The sequence below is a fragment of the Pocillopora damicornis genome, chromosome 6 (genome assembly GCF_964200805.1).
Source record: "Pocillopora damicornis chromosome 6, jaPocDami1.2, whole genome shotgun sequence".
Classification (NCBI taxonomy): Eukaryota; Metazoa; Cnidaria; class Anthozoa; order Scleractinia; family Pocilloporidae; genus Pocillopora; species Pocillopora damicornis.
In genome coordinates, this window is record NC_142675.1 from 22,547,526 (window position 1) to 22,572,500 (window position 24,975).

Consider the following 24,975-nt stretch of genomic DNA (forward strand, 5'->3'; position numbering starts at 1 on the left):
TACTGATCATTCAGCTCCACTCGCCGCAACCAGACACCATTCACCCTCATTTGCAATCATTGCTCATAATTAGACGTTAATCTAAACTTGACACAAATTCCAAAAATACAGCTGTTTTATTTTCATACTGTATCAATAACATTTCTTATTTCATAAATTTTTATACTAAGTCTGATGTGACCACTATGAATTCGGTAAAATAAAGAACATATCAAGTCGATGCTGGACACTTTTGCAAATATCATATTCTATAACACAGAAAAAATTTCTTTACATGTCTAGTCGATCACAAAACTTTTTAACAACGATCAAAATACGTATAATATTTTTTAAAATTCAACTGGAACTTTGGTCAGATTAACTAACCGACAGAAAAAGGCACTCGGAAGCAAAATATTATTTCTCATACCCTTTAAAATGTAACAAGAACGAGCAGAAGATTTAAAAACAGATCTGTTCGGTTCAAACCTGCGTAGAGTTCAAGCTACAGAATACTTAGACGTTAAACAACAAAACAAAATAACTAAGGTGTGGTGCCATACGAGAGAAAATGTTTTCATATCTCTTCTCATCCATGTTATTTTTCATCTTATCAAAGGTGTAAACCAGTAATGGTAAGGCCGTAATGAAGACCAGAGATATGAATATCTAAAAAGAACAGGTCAAGTCTAAAAGTCCATGAGTGTTCTAACGTCTCGAATTCTCTGTTGTCGTCTATCTTCTGCAGTTGATTTGGTATTAAACGCTCCTGCCATCAATTCCCTCTTTTTCTTCTGAAGCTCAAGCATACGTTCTTCCACAGAGTCTTTCACAACGAACTTGAAGACATAACATAAACAAGAGAGTGCGTTAGATGTTTGTTATTAAGAGGGATTTACATTTGTCACAACATGGACAATATTATGGAAACTACTTAATCACGAGCCTGTGTGGCAGTCTTTTTTGTGTCTTTCTAGCCAATCGGAAGTAGATCGGAAGAATAGAAGAAAATCCAGCAAATGATAAGAAGAGCGGTTCCTTCAATCCGCCCCCTCCTGAGGTTTTCCGAGCTAAATAGGGTGAACACTTTACAACGGCGAGGAGGAGGAGGAAATAAGTTTGCAGAGAGAGCATGCTGACAAATTTGAGATGCTCACGGCAAAGCGCAGAGTGCAAGTGGAAGAAGGTGAAAGGAAAAGTATTTAATACGGCCTTTTCTCTCCTTCCCATAACTCTGTTAACCCCCTCCCCCCCTTACTTTCCTCAAGGACTAAAAATTCCTAGATGATTGCCTCGGACTATGGATAAGGCAGTCTCCTACCATCTCAACGCTTACTTAGCTCGCTTTTACTCCATGTCCTCGCTTGGTTCACCATTCTCCAGCTTGGGTTAACGAAAAAAGAAAAGACTTTTTTTTTGGCTATTCCTATCTTCAGGAGATAATCTCGCAAGTGGTAGATTTCTAAATCAGAGTAACGTCTTAGATTTTTGTCATACTGATAGACAGCCAGACTCTCTTACTGCCCTGAAAGACAAACTGAGTAACCAACCGACAAAGTAGCCTCTTCATTTACCTTAGTTACTATAACATCCTCGGTCTGTCCTAATCTGTGGCATCTGTCGAAACACTGATCCTCAGCTGCAGGATTCCAAGCCTGAACAACAATGATAAGAATTCAACTTAGTCAGGTATTCAAGTAAGTAGGGAGTGCCAGGGATAGAAATAGAATTATCGATACTGACATTCGTTTGTATCTCAATAAAACGTTTTGTTCCTTCAATGTCATGCGCGGCATAGAGAAAACACAAATTCTCAGGTGGAAAAAAAAATGCAATAAAACACCGGAAAACTAGTGTAAAATTTATCCACCAAACAGCCAATGTAACCAGACACGCATATCAGCTGGGTAGTGTTGCCTTGATACAACACCAACTTCCCCACACTAATTTATCAAAAACAGTTGAAAAACGCATCTTTTTCGACAGGCGTATGACAATTTTTTATAGCTACTAATTGTATTTCAATATTTTACATTTAATTTTATGCTACTGATGTGCTTATAAATTTTGTCTTAAGCTTTATAATTTTATTTTACTAAGCACACTGTGTAAAGCGCTTTTGGACTTTTAAGGAAAAAGTGCTATATAAATGATGATGATAATGATGAGGATGACTATTGTGATTACTATTATGATTATTATTATTACGATTATTGTTATGATTATTGTCATTACTATCATTATTATTAAGAACTTCACAGCAGTGAGAAGGAGAATTACTGATCAAATACTGAGTTTAAAGGATCAACATACAGGGTCAAGAAGGAAAACTCTGGAAGCTGCCGTCAGGTTCAGTCCAACACCTCCAGCCTTCAGCGACAGCAGCATCACTTTAGGTGAGTCAGGACCTCGGTCATCAAATAATTCTATCACTTCAGATCTTTTCTTCTGCGACATCTTGCCATCCAATCGAACAAAGTTAAACCCTTCTGCTTTCAGTGGCGTCTCAACGATGTTTAGCAGGGACGTGAACTGAGAGATGACCAGACTTTTCACTGAGGGATCTTCTTTTCTGAGCTTTGTCAGAAGAGACATCAGCGTGTCAATCTGAATGAAACAAACACATACCATGTAGAAAACTGCGAGAGTTGGCAAGATGAATCAAATTCTGTTGTACGATTTGCCCTCTTGGAGGAGAGAGAAGTTTTCCGGCTGTTTATACAGCAATGGAGTCACAAAACACTAAAAACTTGGGTCTTTAGGGCAGTCCCAACAATGGTTAAAAGTAAAAAGTAAAATAGCAAATCCTTAAGTGTGATCTTTTGGCCACATAATAAATCCTTTACTGATAAACTTGATCTATGAAGATGGCCGAATTATTGTTAGAGTCGAGTTTATGAACAGAGACAAAGGTAAGGCCCGTGAAAACGAGAAAAATGAAAAAACGTCTATAATATATCATGGCCCTTCTTCCGTCATCTTGCGCGAACAAGCTTGGCAAATGACAAAGGCGTTATGAAACCTTTGAACTGGAGTGCCACTCTTCAGACCCGTCAATTTCATCTGCATCCTCAGTCTCCGGTGGGACTTCTACCAACACATCCTGGCTAATGTTACCGCGGCAAAGAGGACAACGAGGGTTCACGGCTGTCGTCTTGATCACATCTTCTATGCATCTCCGGCAAAAGACATGGGCACAGTGGGTTATCACTGGGGTTGAGAGTGAGTCCAGACACACGGGACACTCCTCATCAGCCCCTGAGCTCAGGAGAGTGACAAGGGTGGATATCAGCTTCTGGCGGAGTTCCTCCGGTGTGGAGCAGCCTTGAGGATGCAACAAGTAAGTCAGAGTGATTGGAAAAGACGCAACTATAGCAGGGCATAACTCTGCCGGGGGTTATGAGGGGGCACCAGAGGGAAACTAGCGGAATGCTAGGGGGGGGGGGCGGGTAAAGGGGGTTATCCCGCAATAAACTAGCATCTCATCCACGAGGAGTAGCAACACTCCTAGTCGCTTAACCCTTTCACCCTTACATCAATATGTTTATTCTCCAAACTGCTCTCTAGACATTTCCTAAGGCACCGACAAGGAGAATTTGTTTGACAATCATGAACTTCTTAAGTTTGCGATCATCTTCCTTATTCCCATGACCATAATGTTTGACGCAGCAGCGATACTATAAGGAGAAATTAGATCCCAATCACTCTTCAGGATTAAGTTGTTCATCTTGAAAAAACCGGAGTCAGTGTTGTATGCAGAGTTAATCCTCGACCTTCTGTAAACATTGAAAACAATGATGGTTCATGCGCTTCTTAGTAACGCACATAACTACCCAAGTACCGATTACTGTTTCACAGAACCTACATGCTGCCAGTAATATAAACGGGGGTTCAAGTTCATGATACAAGTTCTAGGACACTTGAGAATCACGGTGCTTACCTTCTTTTGAGGCCAGCGCAGGCGCTGTAGCGCAAAGCTTAGGGTGACAACAAAGCTGTCTGAGCCGCATAAGAATCGCCAACACATCAGCATAATTCTGAAGTACATTTCCAGTCTTGAAATATCTATAAAAACATAATAATAGTAAAGACTTCGGTTGAAATCAGTTCTGTCATCAAACTCCAACTGTGAGCACCAGTGGGACAAAATTATAATGGCGCTTCTGGATAACTATAGGAGATGGAATTTTAACAGTTCTTCTTAATTCGCTCACAAACCTTCGCAATCATTACGAACCTTAACCCAGTCTCCTTGTGGTAGGGCGCTGATACACAGTTCATTCACGTTCTCAAATGTACAGTAATCCACGAAAAGTCTACAATTTTTAAGCCACTTACTTGCCAATAACAAGTTTTCCCTCTCTAGCCATGGAATCGTACAGCTTTCTCTCCTCAAGTGATAACTCCACAGGCTGCACAAACACTTGTCTGTCCGGTAGTTCCACCAGCGGTTTTCCATTCACTTGTTGTGTCTTAGTGCGCCTCAGTGCAATACTTCCCATTAGTGACTGCAACCGGCTTTCAACAAATAACAACAAAGTTTGAAAATATGGATTTTCGTTTGCGCATTTCCCGATGTTCTGATGCGCTCTAAAACACTGTGCAGAGGTCTTTTATTAGACTTCAAGAAGCAGTTTACAAAGGGTAGAAAATTTTTGCAGATGCCCAAGATTTAGGAAACAAGGCAACACCACATCATCGTGAGTTCCATACCCTAGTCTTTTTAGTGAGCACGTGAACGATGTTTCTAACTGATCTTTCGCGATCGCTTTAGTGTAGGTTCTTCGACGTAAGATCCAAACCACACGTGCCCAAATGCCAAATGTTTGAACACCCGTCAAGAAAACTGCCCCGAGAATAAGAAATCGAGGTATACAGGTAAGCTTCCCAGAAACCAAAATAAAATTTACGTGGTTTGATTTGATCTATTTGGCTTCCATTTTCTTTTAAACTTTTAACACGAGAAACGGTTGTTTTCATCCGATTGCGCTCTCGCAAAACAGTAGCCTGATGATTGATATTTGCTGTACCACGTCATTTTTTCGGGAACTACATCAGTAAGTCACTGCCCTATTTTCGGCATAACTCGCATCCAAAAAACCATTGAATAATCGCAATAAAACGTTCCGCGTTATGTCAATACCTCAACGCACTCTGATCACCTTCACTGATCGGTCTCTCCATTGTTCGTCTCCACCACTGTCTGTCTGTGAATGGCTCCAGCTTTAGAAAGCTTATAATTGAGAACATGTCCTTCACAGAGTTCTGGATTGGCGTCCCTGTTATAACCCATCGGCGTTCACTCTTCAGGGCAAGGACCGCTTTTGACATCAAGGCATTGGGGTTCCTGATCACATGCCCTTCGTCGAGAACAACTCTGAGCCATAGTGTGTCAATAAGCGCAGACGTTTTCTGTGAAATGAAGTGAAAATACGTGAGTTTTTACAAACAAGGCTGGGTAGGATCACAACTGAAAATGTAACTGGAAGATGATGAGAGCACAAGCTCTTATCCCACTGCACTAATTGTGCAGCTACTGAAAAGAATATGTTACCTTGGAGAATTCAGAAGATAACGTCTGGTAGGTAGTTAGAACAACATCTTGTTCAGCTAGCAAGTTTTGATCCTTTGTGCGCTCAGAGCCATAGTAAGTATACACATTCAACAGTCCCACATGGACATGATTGTCAAACTGATACTGAAGATAGAACAATATACCCATTGTTAAGTTTCATCTTTAGTATACGTTTAGTAACAGAGGCGGATCCAGAGATTTTCATGAAGGGGGAGGTTCCCAATTTTGATTCAGAAAACATTGAAATATTTTTCGTGGTTAATTATCTCTCAAAAAACATAAGCCCAAGGTAATAATATGCAATCCTGTCCTTTCAAATAATTTCGGTCTAGCTTTTGATTCCAAGTGGGGAAGCTGCCACATCTTTGTCCAGGTATCACAGCTTATTTTACATTGTAGTGGTTTGAGATAATGAAAGGCCTCACTGCATATCATAATTTTCCCTTAGCGGCAAAGGCGTAGAAAGTATGAATACCTGCCAGTTGCTTAGCACAGACAATGGGCAGATAACCAAAGTTGGTCTTGGTCCCATCTTTGCAGTCTCTTGTCTGCTCAACTTTGTCGACCCTGCCACAGCAGGATCAGGTGACACTGCTGGAAACTGCTGCACAACACTGCTACATGTACTTAAAGCTGACAAAAGTGCAACCATCTGTTAGAGTTATCGACAAGTATTGTTGGTACTTCTTCCCACAATATCAATACATTATCCTGCAAGCTCATAATGAGAGTAGACATCTTTAAAAACAAACCTGCTGGTTTCTCTTTAGAGGTTGATGCCAAATCTTGTGGAAGAGATGGTAGGGGAGGATTGTTGATTGCAGCAATAGTTTGGTCCACATCAGTTACCGTTCTTGGCATATTTTGAACTAAATAAGTGTAAATATTTCAGAAGCACAAATATGAAATGGAAGCTCATCGTGACATTTAAAAGTATTTTCTTTTGGTGCCGATAGGAACTGCATGTCTATGCATGATGTCTAGCTCTGAGGTTGGTGTGTCAATTCATCTTGGTTATTAGACAAATGAATATATATTCATTTTGTCAGTGACACCAGTCAGTTTAGGAAATGATGTCAGTAGCAATGTGCACTGTAAAGAAATTCCAACAGACTTCAACCTTCTTTGATATGCTCTAAAAATATTAGCAGGCCTTAAGTCTCTATGAAGGAGTAACAGTACATCAACTTTTAAAAGCCAATTCCTTTAAGTCATTTCGAATACCTTTGATATAGCAAAAACATATAGTTTTACCTCCATTTCACTTTCCTTTGTAATCTTATCTGTAATTATTTATATTTCATTTTCATAAAATATTAACCTTCCTGCTGACTCATTCACCTTTTTTCCCTGCTTTCTTGTTACTCTTCACCTTTTTCTTGGCATCTTTTCTGGCTGTTTTTTTCCTGCAGCTTTTTGGTATTGTTTGATCATCTTTGGTATGAGTGTATTCCATCTTTTCATCTTCATTTAAAACTTTTCTTGGTTTCTTTCCTAAAGAGGGAATTGGTGCAGCCTTGTCTATGTCACTGCTTGTATCTTGGGCAACCTGCAGAGCATCACTGTCCTCTTCCTCACTGGACAATTCAGCTTCAACATACCGCACTGGTCTCTTGTTGGTTCTTGATATTAATAAAATTACTTATTTAACATAAATTTGGCAATAACAAATGACAAATTGATCTTCACAAAGTGGCTGGAAATAAGAACATTACAGCTAAAGTTAATGAACATCCTCACAGTAAACTGATTTTAAAATACTGCTGATCTTTCCAGATTCCTCACTACCCTGTACACCATCGGCAACAATCCACATCCGTGTTAATAAATTATCACAATAATAAATTACTATGCAATGTAGTGAGAGGTATAAGAAGGAGCCATTAAAATCCATTAACCCTTTAAGTCCCACTGGTGATCTAGGCAGAATTTCACCTTACACTATCAGTATGACATCAAGCAGACAAATAATGAGAATAAAGAAAAAATATTAATTGGGGGATTATTGGTTAATCAAATTCCAAATTCTCCAAACTAACATCACCTGAATTGTAAAGCAGACAGTAAAAAGAATTACTAAAATGAAATCTTAGGAGTTAAAGGGTTAACTGTTTCTATGAGTGACCAAGACAGAATTTCTCCTTTCATCATTCATACAATATCAAGCACACAAGTGATGTGAATAGAGGAAAGTATAAATTAGGGGTTATTAGCTGATCCAATACCAAATTCTCCAAACTAACATCTGTTATGGAGAGCGCCCATGTTTTTTAGAGTGCGTTGCGTTACATAATTATTAAAAATAGAACGAAGAAGTTTCTAGAACATTTAGTCATGATGACTAAGCGAGAACTTTAAGGAGAACCTTCTAGAACCGTGACTCAGCATATTTTTGTTATGATGTAATCATAGTGTAATGTTTCTAAAAATAACAATATTACAGAACATTCTAGAACTTTTCAGAAAGATATATAAGGAGTCACGCTAGCTTAGAGAAATAGGCCTTTTAGTGAGCTATAACTGCTGTTGCGAAGAGCCCAGAGGAGCGAGAGCCGGACAGAGTTGTTTACTGGAATTGAAAGCCGTGTGGAAGGCTACGTGAGAGAAAGAATTACGGACGCCGACAGTTTGTTAAAGATTTTCAAGAGAACTGTGAGTTGTGCGGTAGTGCACTGAGATTTAAGTGATATTATTTGTAAAGGGCTCTAAGTTATAGGGATACTGATTGTATTAGCATTTATATCGCTCCGTAGATAAGTGAAAAAGATAGTTATTGTATTGGTTGTCGATATCGCTTCGTAGTTATTACGTTGGTCAATAAAGTAGTTGAGTTGTACGAGTTGTATCTTTCTGGCGGTTTGGAAAATACCGTAACACATCATAAGAATTGTATAGCAGACAGTAAGGAGTATTAATCCTGATTGATCTTGGGATTGAAAGGATTAATTGTTTAACTTTTATGAGTGACCAGGACAGAATTTCTCTTCATAATATCAATACAATATCAAGCAGGACAAGTAATAAGCACAAAGGAAAATGTAAATTAAAAGATTATTAGCTGATCCTATACTAAAATATTTGAACTAATGTCATAAGAATTGTATAGCCAGTGGAGAGAATCACTATTGAGATCTTGTGAGTGGAGGGGTTGATATGAAGAAAGTACTCACCTTGATGATCTCCTGATTGGTTGAGAGCTACAAGCCTTCTTCAAAGAATCTATACCAGGACTGAAGTTCGGATCTTCTTTACTGGCCATGTTAAATGGCACATCAACTAAGTATTCTTCATCATCATCCTTATCATCTTCTTCAGCAATTTCACCATTATCCTTATCAATGACCTCAACAATTTCCTCATCATACTCATCATTCAGAAATTCTTCTTCATTCCTCCACTTTCGCTTTACCCTTTGGCTTGTTCCTTTTTTTAATTGTATCCTTTGCTGTCAAAAGATGGTACACATATAAATAGCCCATGTTTTAGACTTCCTGTCACTATGGAGGGGAAGCAGAATTTCTGAATTTGGGGCCATCTAGTTTTTCTTCACCTCTTCCAAAGTTCCAATTGCCTCTATCTGCTTGCTTCAAGCAGCCAGTCACAAATTAACTCATTATCACTAACTCAGTACAAGTCCAGAAAAGATTGCTTAGGTGTTAAAATTGCTAGGTGATAAACTATTGATAGGTTTAGTATGAAACTTTTCAATGCACTTTTCAAGTGAGTTCACAGGTGTAGCAACTAAGGAAAGTTGCAATAACCTAAAACTCTGAATTTTCTTAATATTATGACATATTCACATAATCACCTTGGATGCATTTGTCACAGTGGGTTTCCTATTTGCCAAAGTAACCAGTGGTTTTCCATCATAAAAATTTGTGACAATAAGTGAAATGACTTCCAGAGTCTTCCCAAGTCCCATATCATCAGCTAGAATCCCTCCAAGCACACATTTGGGCCGTGTTCCTGTTGCATAGTTAGTGGCTGTATTGAAATATTCTTTCCTGCCCCCAACAGTTCTTTCTTTCCAGAAGGGTGGAAGATCTTTGCAATTCTCTCGAGCAATCATCCAAGCCAGAGCTTGCTTCTGATGCGGGAATAACACAGATTTTATGGCCTGAAAAATTTCCCCAGTTTAGCTTTGAAGGAAAAACCATTCTCTGTTCATTGTAATATCAAGTACACATGTACATCAAATAATTTGCAGTGCTAGCAAATAAGGCAGAAGAACAAAGTTAAATTTGGTACTAAAGCTTCAATTTACAATTACATAAATTAAAAATCAATTCAAAATACTGGTAATACAGTAAAAGCCCACATAAGAGAACAAGTGGATTAAGAACACTCAGGATGAAATTTGGTCTAAAAAGTAACATATACTTAAGAACACATTCAACCTGAAAAATGAAAATTGTTCTTGTAGAAGAAAATTGGCTGCCAGTTAGATTAGGATAATCAACTAGTGTACAGTACAAGGGTACAGTACTAAGGTAAAGTACTGGAAAGAGGGAAGGGGAGCTGGTGCATGTTGAATTTGCCTGAATATTGCTGAGTTTCGAGTTGGTTAACATCAGATCTGCTAGCCGTCCTTCAATGTATTACATTGCCTTGATTAATGCAGTTAAGGTTAGTTCCATCCATTAATTAATTAAAATGTTGTGTTTGCACATTGATTTCATCTGTTGGTAGTCTGTGCAGTAATTAATTTTAAGAAGCAATTTTTAAGAACACCTTAAGAACATTTTCAGGCTAATTTTGCAGAAAAAAACCTAATAATATATATAAGAACAAAATCAGCCTGAACCCCCTGAACCCCAGCCTAAAACTTGTGTTCTTTTATACATGTTTTTACCGTATTATAAACACTGTAAGGCCTATTATTATACCTCAGCAGGTTCCACAGATTCCAGCTTGCCCTCCTTCCCAAGCTTTTCGAATAGCTTGTCCAATTCTCTGGTCATCTAGAAGAAGCCAAGACAACAACAAAGACCATTAAGTCTTATACACTATGAATTCTTAAAAAAAAAATTTAACACAGTTTTACTAACATCTAAAATATTAATACAAAGGCAAGTAAAGGAATGATATAATTGTATATGAACTTGAAAACTTTGGTCCATTTATAAAGTTAGCTTGACATGAAATTTTTCTGTTGAAGGTCATTTCTCTGAAAATGAATCTGCAATTTGCCTCTGTTGTCAAATGTAGCAACCTCAGAATGTGTCAAGACTATGGTCTCAGATATTGGGAGTCCCAAGCTCCTAAAAGCTTTCATATTAGCAAAATTCTATTAGTCACCCAAAGACAAAAGTTGGTTGCCCTTGACACCTGAGCTTTATACTGTTCTACTCTTTTTTCAACTGAAAAGAGCTTACTTAAAATGTTTAAACAAAAACAAGAGGGTCCCTGTACTTGTTGAAGAGCAGAAGCAATAGCACTGAATGATTCATATGTTACAATTCAATCTTTTTTTCTTTGTCTGGATTTTTTTTAAACCAGTTTGATATCACTTATCTTTTCTCTTGTGTTCAAAATCATAATCTCAATCAAGAGAAAAATTGCAAAAGCAATCACAGGATTGTTAAAAGTTTATTAAGATATTTGTCACCTGATCCTGGGAGATTCTCATAGAAGGAGGTCTACCAGTTCCTATCCATGAATGGAGGTCAAGTCTAGGGACTCCACCTCTCTGTGGTATTGGCTCTCTACATGTCTTCAAAATGTACCCATGCTGACGCATTCTCTGGATAACCTCTTGCTCATTTTCTGGTTTCCCCCAAAACGCAATGTCACAAGGCATAGTATAAATGTTGTTTTTTCCAAAGGGAACAACACTGGCAAATTAGGGAGTTTTTAGGGATCAAAAATCAGTTAACTTTAAAATCATATATGTATAACTGTTGGCAGCAAAAATTAAAACTATTTGTAAGAAAGCTTACAAATATTCAAGCCTTTATAACCAAGAAGGGATCTAACCAAAAAAAAGATTTCATGTTTCCCTGCATACTAATAGATCACAGATGACATCAAAATGCAGCAAGAACAACAAAGTGGTACACCAGGTATAGCTGAGTGCGTCATTGATGTTCTTACCAATTTTTGACATTTTCTGTAATCTACAACTGCACAGATGGAATCTGTCCATTTCTCTTGATGAAAAGGCAAAAAAGTGTCAATAGTGACCTCACTTATGCCCCCCTTGACCTCTAACAGTGACAAGCATCTAATTTCCCCTTACAATAGCACCCCTGTATCACACATCAAGGTCATGAGAATAACAAAAATAATCATCAACTAAAAAAAGCTGTTGATTGTTACACAAATTCTCTTTGTTAAGACCTTTGGTAATGTATAAAGAACAGTATGGAGAATATGCACACTGATGTTAGGGTGTAGAGGGTTAGAGAGAACCAATCAAAATGCACGTGTAATCAGCTTCTCAGTAAAATTTCCGCACAGCCCCATACTATTGTAAAACAAATCTGTTTTCCCATGGCAATGTATTGTTTTTGTAATTGTTTTCTCTATCCAAGAACTGAATACATATTGTAGTATGGGGCTGTGCGGAAATTTTACCCAGCTTTTCATATAAATATGAGCTACACATACGATCACAAAATTAATTTTGTCTCGCTTTGAAAAAATTTATTTCCTTGAGCGGATCTCAGCACGATCCTCACAATATCCATACAACACCTACAAAAAAAAGGGTTTGATATCGCCGAGTAAAGCTACACGAATATTCATCAGTTGTAAACAAGGCATTTGAACAGTGTGGCGTGGACACCAACATAAACGCACTGCAGACGTGAAGCGATGCGTCAAATTTTGCGTACTGTGGATCACAGTGCAAACTCACCCTTCTACTCTGACCAATTTGCTATCAATCACATCAGCCAGAGCTAGAGCTAACTCTTTCTTTATATGCCCTACTTGTATGCCATAGACATTGTTAACTCGGACAGCATTTCTGTCATAGGGGTTGCGCGGTTCGCGCACAAGTGAAACCATTTCGTTGTTGTTCACTGTACCACGATAGTAGCGGATTCCAACAATGTCTCCTCTATAACCACCGATGCACATTTCATTGTCTAATTCATCCTCTGAGTCAAAAGAATCAGAAGACGTGGCCATCGTATGCCAAATGGAGAACCTACTTGAACGAACAACAGTGCGAAAACGCAAAACACGTTCACATCAGAATTCAAATGCTTGCGCCTTTGTCTTAATCGTGTTGCAAATAAGAAGACTGGTGAGGAACTGTTCCCAGCTCCTGTTCTTGGGTGTCGGCTGTGCTAAGGGTGGGGAGGCACTTCCAAATTAAGAATACTCTGTCCGAAAGTGGTAGCACTTTCAGGGTACAGGTGTATGAAATGAAGGAATGTATTTGGAAAGGTCGGGAAGGTTTCCATTGAAACTTTTACCGTGTCTAACACCAAATCAAACAGGGTGATCCACGAGTACTTAGTTAATAAGAAATGACATGATTAATTCATAATTAGCCAAATCCCTTGAAAATTTTTCATATCCTTATTAAGGCCTATTTACACGGCACGACTTTGTCGCATGCGACAAGCTTACGACAGGCCTACGACATGACTTAAAGAGTCGTAAGCGAGTTGTAGGTTTGATTTACACGAAACAATTCGTGTCGTAAGCCTGTCGTAAGCTTGTCGCATGCGACAAAGTCGTACCGTGTAAATAGGCCCTTACAAGATGTTTGAATTCAAAGTTTCGGTTGATGTTATTTTTGTAGGCATATTGACGTAGTACAATTTTTTAAGCGACTAGCGCTAAAGGATACTTTTTCTTAAGTGATTTAAGGTGGTACGAGACGGAGCCCAAGTTAGTGAATTCCTGTTCAATATTGGGGTGACCACTCTCTTTACAGCAGGCATGTTTAAGCGTAGATTTTCTGGGAACAACTAGAGAAATTTCCAGTGGAATCCTTAACCTTTACTGGGGTACTCTAAGATTCGTCAGAGTGTTAAACTCACATTAATCTACAGTATCGTGACGTGCAACAGTATTTCTCGTCGAGACATTAGTATAGGTTTTAACGCCGTGAAATTGTCGCCATCACGTCGGAGTCCCGGCTGGGGCTCCCTCGGGATTCATGGCAAATCTCTAGAAAGATGGAGCACTGTTCGCCTATCACTTATAACTATTGTTTCGAAACGACATAACTCGCCAAACTCTAACAAACTCTGACATGACTACACGACTCCCGTTCTCGAATATTTAAACCCCTCGACAAGAATGGCCGAGTTGAGGTGATTCGTGACAATGACCAGGCATCGCGCGTGCCAATGTCCTGTTGAAAATATGGGAGAATTTTCAACTCCCAAACCGAACTAGATCTGTATTAAGGGAGAGAGGGTAGGGGGCTGTTACATAAAATAAGTAGTTTAATAGTCTCAGATAGGTTTACTGAGCGCTCAGCAACTTGACGACAGGTTAGTCATGTAGCAACCATTTACCAGCTCAAATCTTAGATAATTACTCTCAAAACCGGAAGAACGTGGTAAACAAAAATCACCAAAAATTACCTGAACTTAGGAACATTTATTGACCAGGAAGGAACAAGAGCACCATATGTGCATATCCTGCATTCTGTTCCTTATACATAAAATGTAAGAACCAATTTAGGTAACCATACAAAGCTGATACACCATACAGGCAGAGACAGCAAATACAGCAGATGTCAAACCCCACATGTCTAAAAATTAAATACAAGTTTTTCTCTTTTTTCTATTTTAATCCAAAACTAGCATAAGCGTGTTGGATTCGGCATCTGCATTCTATCAAGTTGCACACAAACGCACGGATAAACAAACAAAAAATAATATATTTTTTCAAAATTCGTTGAAAACCAATAAGTTTTATTTAATATGACATATCCGGAGGTTTCGCACCTTTCTGGTCAGTACGATATGGTGATCATTACTTTTTTTGGTTTGAGACTTTTGCGATTTTTTTCCTTCTTTTGTTTGAGCAAAGCGCTGTTATTCAATTTGTTAGTTGCATTAAATGACGACTGGGCATCTCAGATAAGATCGGCCACATTCATTGGCATTTCTTCAATCTGTGTGTTGTAGAATGTTTCAATATCGCGTAATGTACGAATATCTTCATTGGTCACAAAGTTGATGGCGACGCCTTTACGACCAAAACGGCCGCCACGACCAATCCTGAAAGAGAATTGTGTAATAAAACTAGATAACTTCATTTGAATTCTGATTGCTAAGGTGAGAAATGCAGTAAAACGTTGATAGAAAAAATATATCTATTGAGAGGTGAGCCCAATGATGGAAAAGGCATTTGAGGTGGCCGTTTTTCCGCTTAGGGTTTAGTTACACACTAACATATGTTAAGACAACAACGTTACACAGACCCTAGCTTGGTCTGTGTGTGTCAAAAGACTACTTCTTTTTGTGAGAGCTTCATGGAATCTGCCAGGAGAAATATCCAATATGCCAAAAAACATGTCTCGTAAGGGGACAGAGAACATTTCAAGGTACATTTCTCTCTTTTGTTTCGTATCAAAAGTTCCTACAATACAACAATTATCTTCAAGGCGAGTTTGGACACCAAAATCAAGAGGCAACTTTGACCCCACAGACAAGTTGCTCAAAGATATAGAGGATTATCATAGATTGCAAAGTCCAAACTTGAAAAATGTAGGTGGGATATCTATGGATAACAGACTATAATATGGTCCCTTTTAATAAAACCAACTTCAGGTGTCAAGTAGTTCAGAGGTGTTCACATAAACACTCACCATGTCAAAGCTAACAAACCAATCAAAAATGCAAAAAAATTCAATTATTATGCTAAAAGTAACCCACCTATGAATATAGTTCTCACGGTTTCCAGGCAAGTCATAGTTGATAACCAATGAGACTTGCTGTACATCAATACCGCGTGCCTGAGATAAGAATGAAATTACATCACTTCATTAGCACTTGAATCTGGTGAAATCTTGGAAAAAAAATTTTATTCTCATTTAAAACAATATCAGTAAGTACTTACCAACAAGTCTGTGGTGATAAGCACTCGACTAGAACCAGAACGGAACTCCTTCATGATCACATCTCTCTCCTTCTGGTCCATGTCACCATGCTAAACACAAACACATGAGAAATTTATTAACAGAATTGGCATGACACTAGGTCAATGTGGAAATCTTTACACAAATAAAATGGCTCAGACCACCAAAGCTCAGCTTATACTGTTTCCTGAAGCTACAACTGCTCTTTCTTCACCACATCATTGTGCTGCAGAGGAGCACTATGCAATTACCTGTTACCCTAAAGGAGCAAAACACAAAGCCCAGTGATTACCAAGGACATACCATAGAGGAGACAGTAAAATCCTTCTCACTCATCCTCTGTTGCAGCCAATCAACTTTCCTTCTCGTGTTGAGGAAAATCACAGCCTGGGTGATTGTCAGTGTCTCATACAAGTCACAAAGCGTTTCAAGCTTCCACTCCTAATAAGGAACAGTAAAGAAAGAAACAATTAGGGGAAAAAAGACAGAATCTGGAAAAAAAAATACAATGCAAGAAAAAACAAAGACAAGTGGTGCTTGCAAACAAGACAATGCACTTTTCATTTTTACAATTTATTTCTTCCACTCAAAATGACCTAGCAACAAAGCAATGCAAACACAAAACAACCAAAAGGTAGTGCTACCAAAACAATTTCTTGGGTGCAGGTGTAGGGAATTCCCAATTGTGCAATACACCAAGACAGTGACAACTTACTTCTTTTTCCACCAGGACAAAAAACTGCTTGATACCTTCAAGGGTCAACTCTTCTTTCTTCACTAAGATTCTGATTGGATCACGCATGAATTTACAAGTCACATCCAACACATCTCTGGGCATTGTTGCTGATAGCAAAATAACCTGAAAAGCATAATCAGAACAAAGTTTAAATTTTGGACAGAAAGTAAAACCCCCCTCTCCAATTAGCTTTCAGATATCACGGACAAAGGTAAGAAGGTACATAATGTTGACAGAATTCTTCAGTAATGTGACACAGTGTCTGATACATGTATGTATGTATACTTAACCCTTTGAATCCTAGAGGTGATTAACATGTAACTTCTCCCTATGATACCATACATTATCCAGCAAACAGATGATAAGAATACTCAAACTTGTTGGTGATCATTTCTTTTACTTTTGTTTCTTTAAAGTTTGATTCAAAGGCAATATTGCAGGGAAAAATAAATGGAGGTCCAGGGCGTGAAATTGCACCTAATACAGGCGCCAATGCACCTAAATTTTTCACTTTGGCGACCAAATCCTGAAAGTTAGTTGCCAAATTGGTGACTAGAACGTTTCATCATAACCTTACCAAGAGATATAGTGAATTAAAAAGATTTGCAAAGATAAATCCGCAGCAAACTTCCTCTTTAAGTTTGTTTCCAAAACGTAGCACATGCATCTCGATCGATAATTAGACGCCATCTTGGATTTAGATGGGCATGAACCTTGTATATCATCTATCCTAGTGTCCACTTTGTAGCACTTTAAAGATCTTTTCCCTAACTTAATTTGGGAGGGTCTATCTAGAACGCTGACAGCGTAAAGAAAGATTTTGTTTGTCTTTGAAAATGGCGACCAACTTTTTTTGAATTGGCTACCACTTTGAAGAATTTAGGAGCCAAGTGGCTATCAGAAAAAAAAGTTAATTTCACACCCTGCATACATTATCCAGCAAACAGATGATAAGAATACTCAAACTTGTTGGTGACCATTTTTTTTACTTTTGTTTCTTTAAAGTTTGATTCAAAGGCAATAGTGCAGGGAAAAAATAAATGGAGGTCACTCTTACTGGTTTAAGGGTTAAATAACCATTCCCCTGGGCCAATAACAATGAATTAACAGAGTTTTTAAAAAGTCTCAGTTAGCAGGAAGCAGACCAGTCAGATATATGTAAAGCACAGCCACAGAGTTGAACTAGGGGCAACCAAGATCAAATTCAGCAAGTAGCAAGGTGGAGGGAAATGGTTACAGATAGGTGACCAAATGTTGACACTTTTTTTCATTTATCATACCTGCACACTAGTGGGCAATTTCCTAAAAATATCATATATCTGATCTTTAAATCCTCTTGACAACATTTCATCAGCCTCATCTAAGACAAATATTTTGATTTTGTCTGTATCTGAAAAAAAAAAAAATGTTGCTCTATCACAACAAATTATTCAAAGTCCAACCGAAAAAAAAAGATTTGTAAATAGAATAAAAAAAGATGGTAAGTTTTTGAGCTTGGTAAACCAACAGAGAAGGATGTTTTTTTCATCTTATACAAGCATGGGACAAAGAAAAAATTCTGAGCCCCTATAAGGAATTGAACCTCAGACCATCAGATCCTGCACTCTGATGTTCTACCACTGAGCCACAGAGACTCTATGGTGAACAAGGTCCATGATGAGGTTCAAATATGGTATATGTACTGAGTACTGCTAGGATCAGCAATGTTGCTAATGTCATGTTTTGTAAATAGAATAAGAGAGATGGTAAGTTTCGAGCTTGGTAAAGAAATAGAGAGAGATGTTTTTTTTTCTGTCGAGCAACAAGACAAAAAAACATCTTCCTCTGAACAAAACTTTACTTCCCAAAGAGACTGTGAAAAGGACCAAGCTCTACTCTCATAAATGAGATACTAGTCTTGCACATAACAAGGACATTTTTTTGGTTATTTGGCCCAAAACAAAGTTTGTACTAGTTTAAGTTACTTTCTCAAATCATAAGGTTAGAAAGACATGTATTTATTGTCCATCTAAATGTCAGCTAATTTGAATAAAGGTACCAAGTTTTGATGCTAGCAATTTAGGACTTACTCAGGTGACTTCTGTTGATCAAGTCAAACACTCTGCCAGGAGTTCCAACAACAGAGTGCACACCTTTGCTTTTATCTTTTAAAGCCACAATGTCTTCATGGACACTGGTTCCACCAATACAGGCATGGCATCTGGCATCCATGTAATCACCAAGGGCAACTACAACCTTTTGAATCTGTAAACACAATGAATGAATTACTGAAATTACTGTTGCTGGGTTGATTTATCAACAATTGCATCAGCAACTAAAAGAAAAAAAATAAATGTTCCTCGAATTTTATGTCCCTAAAAGAAACTTCCTGTTAAATCTGGAGAAGTTTATGAATGTCTTAATACCCAAAACAAGCTGCAGAGAGCTATGGTTGGTACAAAAGAAACACAACATAACTTCTGAAGTGACACATGAAAAAAAATCATAACTTCAATTAAAAAAACAGGCAAGAATAATTGCTGTTCACTTTTATTGTACTGTTGAATGAAGAGAACCTTTGAGAGATCATTAGCAAAAGTCAGTTCCTAATTTTGAAATTTAAAAAACAAACAAAAACAAAACAGACACAATATTACCACCTCCATGTAAAGTTTAGTTTGTGACATTCCCTTCAACAATTTCTTACAAAAGGAAAGTGCTTCCCCAACCACAAAACCATAAACAATCATGTAACAGTGATTTGATTTTATACCTGCTGTGCTAACTCCCTGGTTGGTGCCAACACAAGAGCCTGACATTCCAGTAAAGACACATCAATCTGCTGCAAGATTGAAATGGAGAATGTGGCTGTTTTTCCAGTACCAGACTGGGCTTGTGCAATAACATCAAGTCCTAGAAAACAAGACATCAATATGCAACCCATGAATACATTATCTCTGCAAGCTAACTGATGTGCAAACAAGGTACACTTTATCTTTCATGAGAAGTCTCAAGACCAACGCCCCCCCTCAATACTCTTCCTTTGTTAGCCCCAAGATGAGAGAAAGCCAACGGTGGCCCAGATTTAAAATAGGCAAAAAGTGACACCCCTTAATGTTTTGGTAACCCTCTGATAAAAAGTGACACTCCTTTGTGTTTTGATGACTCTTTATTAGTGCATTGTAAGTATTTCTCATGCTTCATACGAGCACTAAACTACACTTCATCAAAGGAAAATTTGCTTTTAACCCTTTTACTCCCAGAAGTAACTAACGTGTAGCTTCTTCCTATAATTTCTAGACACTATCTTGCAATCTAGCAAACAGGTAATGAGAATACACAAACTTATCCAGTAAAAGTTGTTATCTTGATCAAACACCAAATTCTGGTTAAAAATAATCCTTATCTTGTATATTTGGATAGGGTTCTTTCTTTGAAGGATTCCTACTATTATTTTGTAAGCAAGAGTCCCATGACTGTCTATACTGAAAAATAGGGCCATTTAACAGCTGATAAAGATAAGCCCATAATTTGCTTTGAAAAGAAAACTCAGATTTCTATGCCTTATTCATTGTAGAGCACATTCAAGAAACTTCAACACAGGTAACACTAAGGCTGCAATAACTATTAGAATTTCCAGCCTCTCTACTAATAGCCTATTTGCTTTGCAATGTTGAGATTGTTTCAATATAACATTTCCACCACAAAGGCCACAGAAAGTTTTATGCCTAATGTAAGCAATCTTTCAAATTTCCAAAACAGGTGGTTTGTTTTCACTTTCACTTGAAAAATCAGTTGCATGAGATCTAGATTTAAACATGTTTCAGGGAATCAATACTGAACACTGTACATTTCCACAAGCAGGATCACATCTAGACTAATTACATGTTTCAGAATGTTACAAATCCACCAAAGAATCCAATCATTTCACTGAACCCCAATTTTTGATTCAAAAGGTTTACATCTAGCCTAAAAATATGCTTTACAACTAGATACAATCCACCACGAAACTGCTAATGTTGCGGAACACTGCACATACTCACAGTTTCACATCTGTAATTTGTTTAGGCTATCCACCCAAAAACCTGATCATACTACCAGTCACTGCACATTAAGACTTACAGCTTTACACCTAGACTACAAACATGTTCCAAATTTTTCCCCCTTAAACAAAAATGTTCCCAATTCACAGTGCAATACACATTTAAACTTGCAAATTCATATAGACAGAAGACAAGTTTCAAAATGTTACACATTCTACCCAAAGTCTTGATCATTAACCAAATGCTGCACCATGTTGACTAACAAGAATAGAATGTAGAAGAATCTGAGTTTCAACATGTTGCAATTTATCACTCCTGCATACATTCGTATGTTTGCTGAAAAGTGGTCACTGTCGTGATCAAGAAGGAGCAATTCAAAGTTGTGCTCTATGCTGATTTACAGAAATGATCTGGTTTGGGGCTTACCCCAAAATAACTAATTCAAAAAGTCTTTTTGAAAACTTGATGTTCATTTGTTACTGAAATACGAAACTTATTTTCAGAGAACTTTCACCAGTCAGTTGACTGTAAGTTGAAATTGCCCATTATTTAATTCTTAACATTTTACTTCACGAATCACATCGCACACTTGTGCGCTCCTATGTACTAGTTAAATATACATCTTTTGGAAAAAAATTAACCTCAACATTTTCAGCGACAAGACAGATTTCTACAACAAAGCGACAAAATGCTAAGAAAGACTATTGCGCTTTTCAAATTAATCCACTGACTTACCTTTACCTAAGCATTGGATTTCTCTTTTCACAGCGTTTCCACTAACAATTCAGTGTGATAAATTTTTAAAAGATAACACTGTGCAAGTGATGGTTGATCATAATTTTCTTCACTCCACGGAAAACTGAGCACAAAAGGACAGTAGTGAACCCCGATCCTCCATAAGTTATTTATTACAGTTAAAACTGATCATAAAATACTGCTTTGATCAGGATGAACGTATGGCACTAACCTTTACAACAAGGTATGATAGCTCTCTGTTGAATTGCTGAAGGTTTTTCAAACCTGAAATCGTAAAAATGTCGTTGATGTTAGGTTTACGCTAATGCTTGATTTAATTCAACGAAGATCTATTCGTCTATAATGAATTGAATCGAGCAGTTGTTGGCAAAGTAGACACTCACCCGTAAGCATAGATGCCTCGGAGTAAATTTTCTTTCAGGCCCATGTTATCAAATTTGTCAACAACTTCGTTCCAGTTAGTCTGAAGTATAAAAAAAATAGAACTGTAAGAAATTGACAATAAAATTTACTCAAAAGCATGAAACACGAAAGACAAAAAAATTCAGCTTTGTTTCACACATGTTAGACTTTGAACGAACCTCGATATCTCCGTCCTGTTCCATTCCTGGTGGACCATTTTGCTCGTCACGACCCCGGTCGGAGTCAGGATTTCTATGAAAAATTTTCAGACACCATAAGAGAAGAATCATAAGAGTTACGCAAGAAAAATGCTCACCAGCCGACTGAAACACGTGGTTCAAAATGGCGGTCGGTGGCGAAAAATTACAATTTGAAGACGCAATTTCCTCTCATCGTTATACATCCTAAGCTAGCTTCTTCATTTAAATTATAGCAGCTAAATTGCGCCTGAACTTATACTGCAACAGATGAAAGGGCCGAGAAGAGAAATCCATCACAGAATAACGAAAAACCAACCTAGTATCAGTGTAAGAGTCGTAAGACATGTCGCATGAGATAAGCAGCGGGAAAAGGAAGAAAATTGTTAAGAGCCGGCAGATAGGGGGGTGAATGAATTACCCTAATGATACCCTATGACGTCACTTGACTTCCGGAGACTAGTCACGAATATTTCTAATTTTAACAAAGTTGTTTCTAACAACATTTCAAGATCACGAGAATTTAGACAGATTTCTCATTTTCAAAAATTTATTCTTGAAAAATATATCCGTTGGAACGCAGAGAAGAGGTGAATTTTATAAACGTGATTCGCGAAATGATCTTGGGTGATTCAAATTCATGTGAATAAGGAAAATGCAGGGGCGACCCTCTTAAAAGATTAGGAGGCTGTATTGTGCCGATAAGTCCTTGGTACTACATACTCTGGTTAACTTTTCATGATACATGACATGACTTTAAACTCAAATTTATTCTATTGGAAATAAGTTAGGTCTGAAAAAGAAAATTATATTAAAAATTCTGGTTGCTATGACCCCATCGAAGAAGGTCAAACAGCTAAAAAAGACAATGAAAAGCACGTAATTTATCGGGTCAAGTTCAAACTCTACAGCCTCCTGCAACTACCAAACATGATACAGCACAGACGGCTGAGTGGGACACAGCCCATGGGAAGAGGGTTTTTTCAATGAAGTATTTGATGCACTGTATAACAATGCAAACCCCCACCCCCACAAAAAAGTGTTTATAACATGGCTGGCGGTATTTTTTTTAGAGGGGCACCTTTTTTCAAAAATTTAAGTTTAGAGAAGAGCGCAGATGACTTTCATCTATTGCAAAAAAGGGTAAAATAGTTCTAGATACAAGTTCCTCGCAGGTGAGCGACAATAAGTGATGGCGAAAAGAACCCTGAACGGAAAAAAAATTCAGGCTTCGATGGGGTTCGAACCCGTGCCTCTCATACACTAGTTATGAAAATTTTTTCAATAAAAAAATCTGATCATTTTCTTTCTTGCATTCATTTTTTTTAGTGCCTCACCTTAACCAAAGGGTTTTAAAATCCGTATTTCCATCGTTAACTAGGCGATTTGTGCGCACCTTGTGAATTAAGTCACCTCCGTGTTTAAAACATATTTGGAATGTGTATCTCTCTGGTTTAATTTTGTAAATAACCTTAAAGGTGTATGTGGAGCGGCTTAGGCGAAGCTTTCGTCCAAAAACACTTTGCTTAATGCGACTCTTTCTCCATGAGACTGCAACTACAACTGATCACGATCTTCTTTTTTCCTACTTCATCGTTTCAATATTTACTATCATTAACATTATGGTTATCAAAATTATTATTACATTTTATTATTTTCTATATTTTTCCACTCAACCGACAAGCCCAGCAGAGAAGGAATTACGACTTGTCAAAGACTATTTTGAGTGTAGTTAACCTTTATGATTGGGGCTGTGGATCCGTATAAAATCCTCTCCTTTTTGAGAAAATTATTCAATAATCACATGGTTCCTTCTTCTTAGTTCAGCAAGCAATATTTTATAGAACTTCCTGTAAAACAGGAAGTTTTTTTTAGAAAAAAACAAACATAAACCGAACGAGTTTCTCCCTAAATGGCATTTTGATTCGATTGACCGGAAGCCCAATGTCTTTCCTATGACCGGAAACCGCCGAATGAATATTGAAGTTTACGGACTAATTTGGAGTGTTCTATCTCTAACGCCCTTAAAGAAGTTGTATAAATAAAGTATAAGCATTTCTTTTGTACAATAAAGAATAACTAAGTTAACCAAGACAGTAATCACACCTCTACCAGAGACAATTTTCCAACCTTATACACATTACGGTGGCCGTTCTACATTACAAATTCGGTTGATAAAACCAAATGACATTTCAGATCTCAGAGTTATAAGGCAGTTGTTTAATAGTTACTCATTTACAATGGAGGTCCTTGGTAAGGATACTGTTTTGAATTTAGCAGAAAAAGTCACAAAGACAAAGCAGTGGAAAGCAAAACTTAATGAAGGAAGTAAGGTGGTAATCAACACAAGAGGAAAACATTGGAAAGAAAATACAGCAAAGGAAGCCGCAAGGAAATTGAAACCAGAGGTGAAAATGAAACATATTTTCGTGTTAATTATTCCAGCAAAAATGAAGCCTTTTTCTGTCAAATAGTGTCGAATCCTTTCAATTTTTAAATAGATAGTTAAACTTCCTTCGCAAACGAACAAATCATCCCAAATGCGACTGGCAATTTAGACAGGTATCGTGCTCGTACGAAATTTGATGAAGTGCACGGTTCGTTTGTGTTTGATGACTATGCTCGCGTTTTTAAGTCAAACTAAATTGATGACTATGGGAACACTTAAATATTTGTCACCTTTGCGATCGAGGTCTCTTTTACTCTTGCTAAGCCCAAAACACGTATTAACTTTATTTATAAAAGTTCTACCTTGAGACAGTATTTCCGCACGAGAGATTAAGAAACGATGATAGGAATGAAGATTGTAAATTTAAGCCTGGTGGTTTTCAAGTGAAAGATGTTGTTATTTAGTGAATGACACAAGCACACTCGGAGAGAAAGAACTCTATCCGAGTGCTCCTAAGAGGAGTCAAACTCACAACCTCCCGATTGTACTTCGGGTGCTCTACCACTGAACGAAAGTAGACTCGTGACAGGCCGGTTATGGGCCGTTTAACAAAGACCATGGTGTCAAACTTCCTTCATACAGCCAGGATAGGAGTTTCGATATGTAATACCTCTGCGTAATTAAGATGTAGGTAAATGAAGATGGTACATTTTAATTCTGGTGATTTTCAAGTAAAAGACGATATTAATCAAGATTTAGGTTCCCGTGCGATATTTTGTTTGTCTCAATTTTCCAAGTTCAATTAGTTTCAATCCGTGTTCATCTGCAACCATCCTCACTTCTTCTTTTGTGAATTTCTGCTTAAGAC

The 24,975-nt window shown here is 37.7% G+C and overlaps 3 protein-coding genes across 4 annotated transcripts in view; 1 reads left to right on the forward strand and 2 right to left on the reverse strand.

The window, feature by feature from the left end:
- Positions 1-97: 97 nt before the first annotated feature.
- On the reverse strand, positions 98-12,813 carry LOC113674880 (DNA-dependent ATPase/E3 ubiquitin-protein ligase HLTF). Of its 2 annotated transcripts, none has more exons than XM_089208485.1 (16): positions 12,414-12,813; positions 11,163-11,388; positions 10,441-10,515; positions 9,363-9,641; positions 8,725-8,999; positions 6,896-7,176; positions 6,307-6,423; positions 6,030-6,187; positions 5,534-5,677; positions 5,123-5,391; positions 4,318-4,497; positions 3,920-4,044; positions 3,002-3,303; positions 2,293-2,586; positions 1,554-1,634; positions 98-818 (listed from the first exon to the last, which is right to left on the reverse strand). In XM_089208485.1, exons 1-16 carry the CDS (start codon positions 12,686-12,688, stop codon positions 669-671), a joined length of 3,231 nt encoding a protein of 1,076 aa, XP_089064611.1. In that variant the 5' UTR covers positions 12,689-12,813; the 3' UTR covers positions 98-668. The 2 variants fall into 2 exon arrangements, with proteins under 2 accessions (XP_089064611.1, XP_027047180.2); XM_027191379.2 differs by having other exon boundaries at positions 9,363-9,671.
- A 1,286-nt stretch (positions 12,814-14,099) lies between these two features.
- On the reverse strand, positions 14,100-22,093 carry LOC113674882 (eukaryotic initiation factor 4A-I). The gene is made up of 12 exons (XM_027191381.2): positions 22,038-22,093; positions 21,701-21,773; positions 21,503-21,582; positions 21,331-21,383; positions 19,094-19,233; positions 18,411-18,585; positions 17,622-17,731; positions 16,321-16,464; positions 15,909-16,046; positions 15,587-15,676; positions 15,403-15,482; positions 14,100-14,745 (listed from the first exon to the last, which is right to left on the reverse strand). The coding sequence occupies exons 1-12, from the start codon at positions 22,064-22,066 to the stop codon at positions 14,601-14,603; spliced, it is 1,257 nt and encodes a 418-aa protein (XP_027047182.2). The 5' UTR covers positions 22,067-22,093; the 3' UTR covers positions 14,100-14,600.
- Positions 22,094-23,783: 1,690 nt separating this feature from the next.
- The window catches only part of LOC113674884 (uncharacterized), a 2,872-nt gene continuing 1,680 nt past the window's right edge, over positions 23,784-24,975 (forward strand). The window contains exon 1 of the mRNA XM_027191383.2: positions 23,784-24,126. Coding sequence (XP_027047184.2) covers positions 23,959-24,126 — 168 coding nt within the window. The 5' untranslated portion in view covers positions 23,784-23,958. The remainder of the gene's footprint in view (positions 24,127-24,975) is intronic.

Bases quoted from the DNA above. Each gene is read 5' to 3' on its own strand.
- LOC113674880 (XM_027191379.2), bottom strand. From the start codon at position 12,688: ATGGCCACGTCTTCTGATTCTTTTGACTCAGAGGATGAATTAGACAAT. The intron at 11,389-12,413 runs GTGAGTTTGCAC...CTAATTTGCCAG, and splicing joins AAATTGGTCAGAGTAGAAGG to TGTTGTTCCCTTTGGAAAAA. The intron at 4,045-4,317 runs GTAAGTGGCTTA...ATGTTTTTATAG, and splicing joins GGAAAACTTGTTATTGGCAA to ATATTTCAAGACTGGAAATG.
- LOC113674882 (XM_027191381.2), bottom strand. From the start codon at position 22,066: ATGTCTTACGACTCTTACACTGATACTAG. The intron at 18,586-19,093 runs GTATAAAATCAA...TTGTGTTTACAG, and splicing joins CCAGGGAGTTAGCACAGCAG to ATTCAAAAGGTTGTAGTTGC. The intron at 15,677-15,908 runs GTATGTCCTTGG...GTTTGTGTTTAG, and splicing joins ATTTTACTGTCTCCTCTATG to CATGGTGACATGGACCAGAA.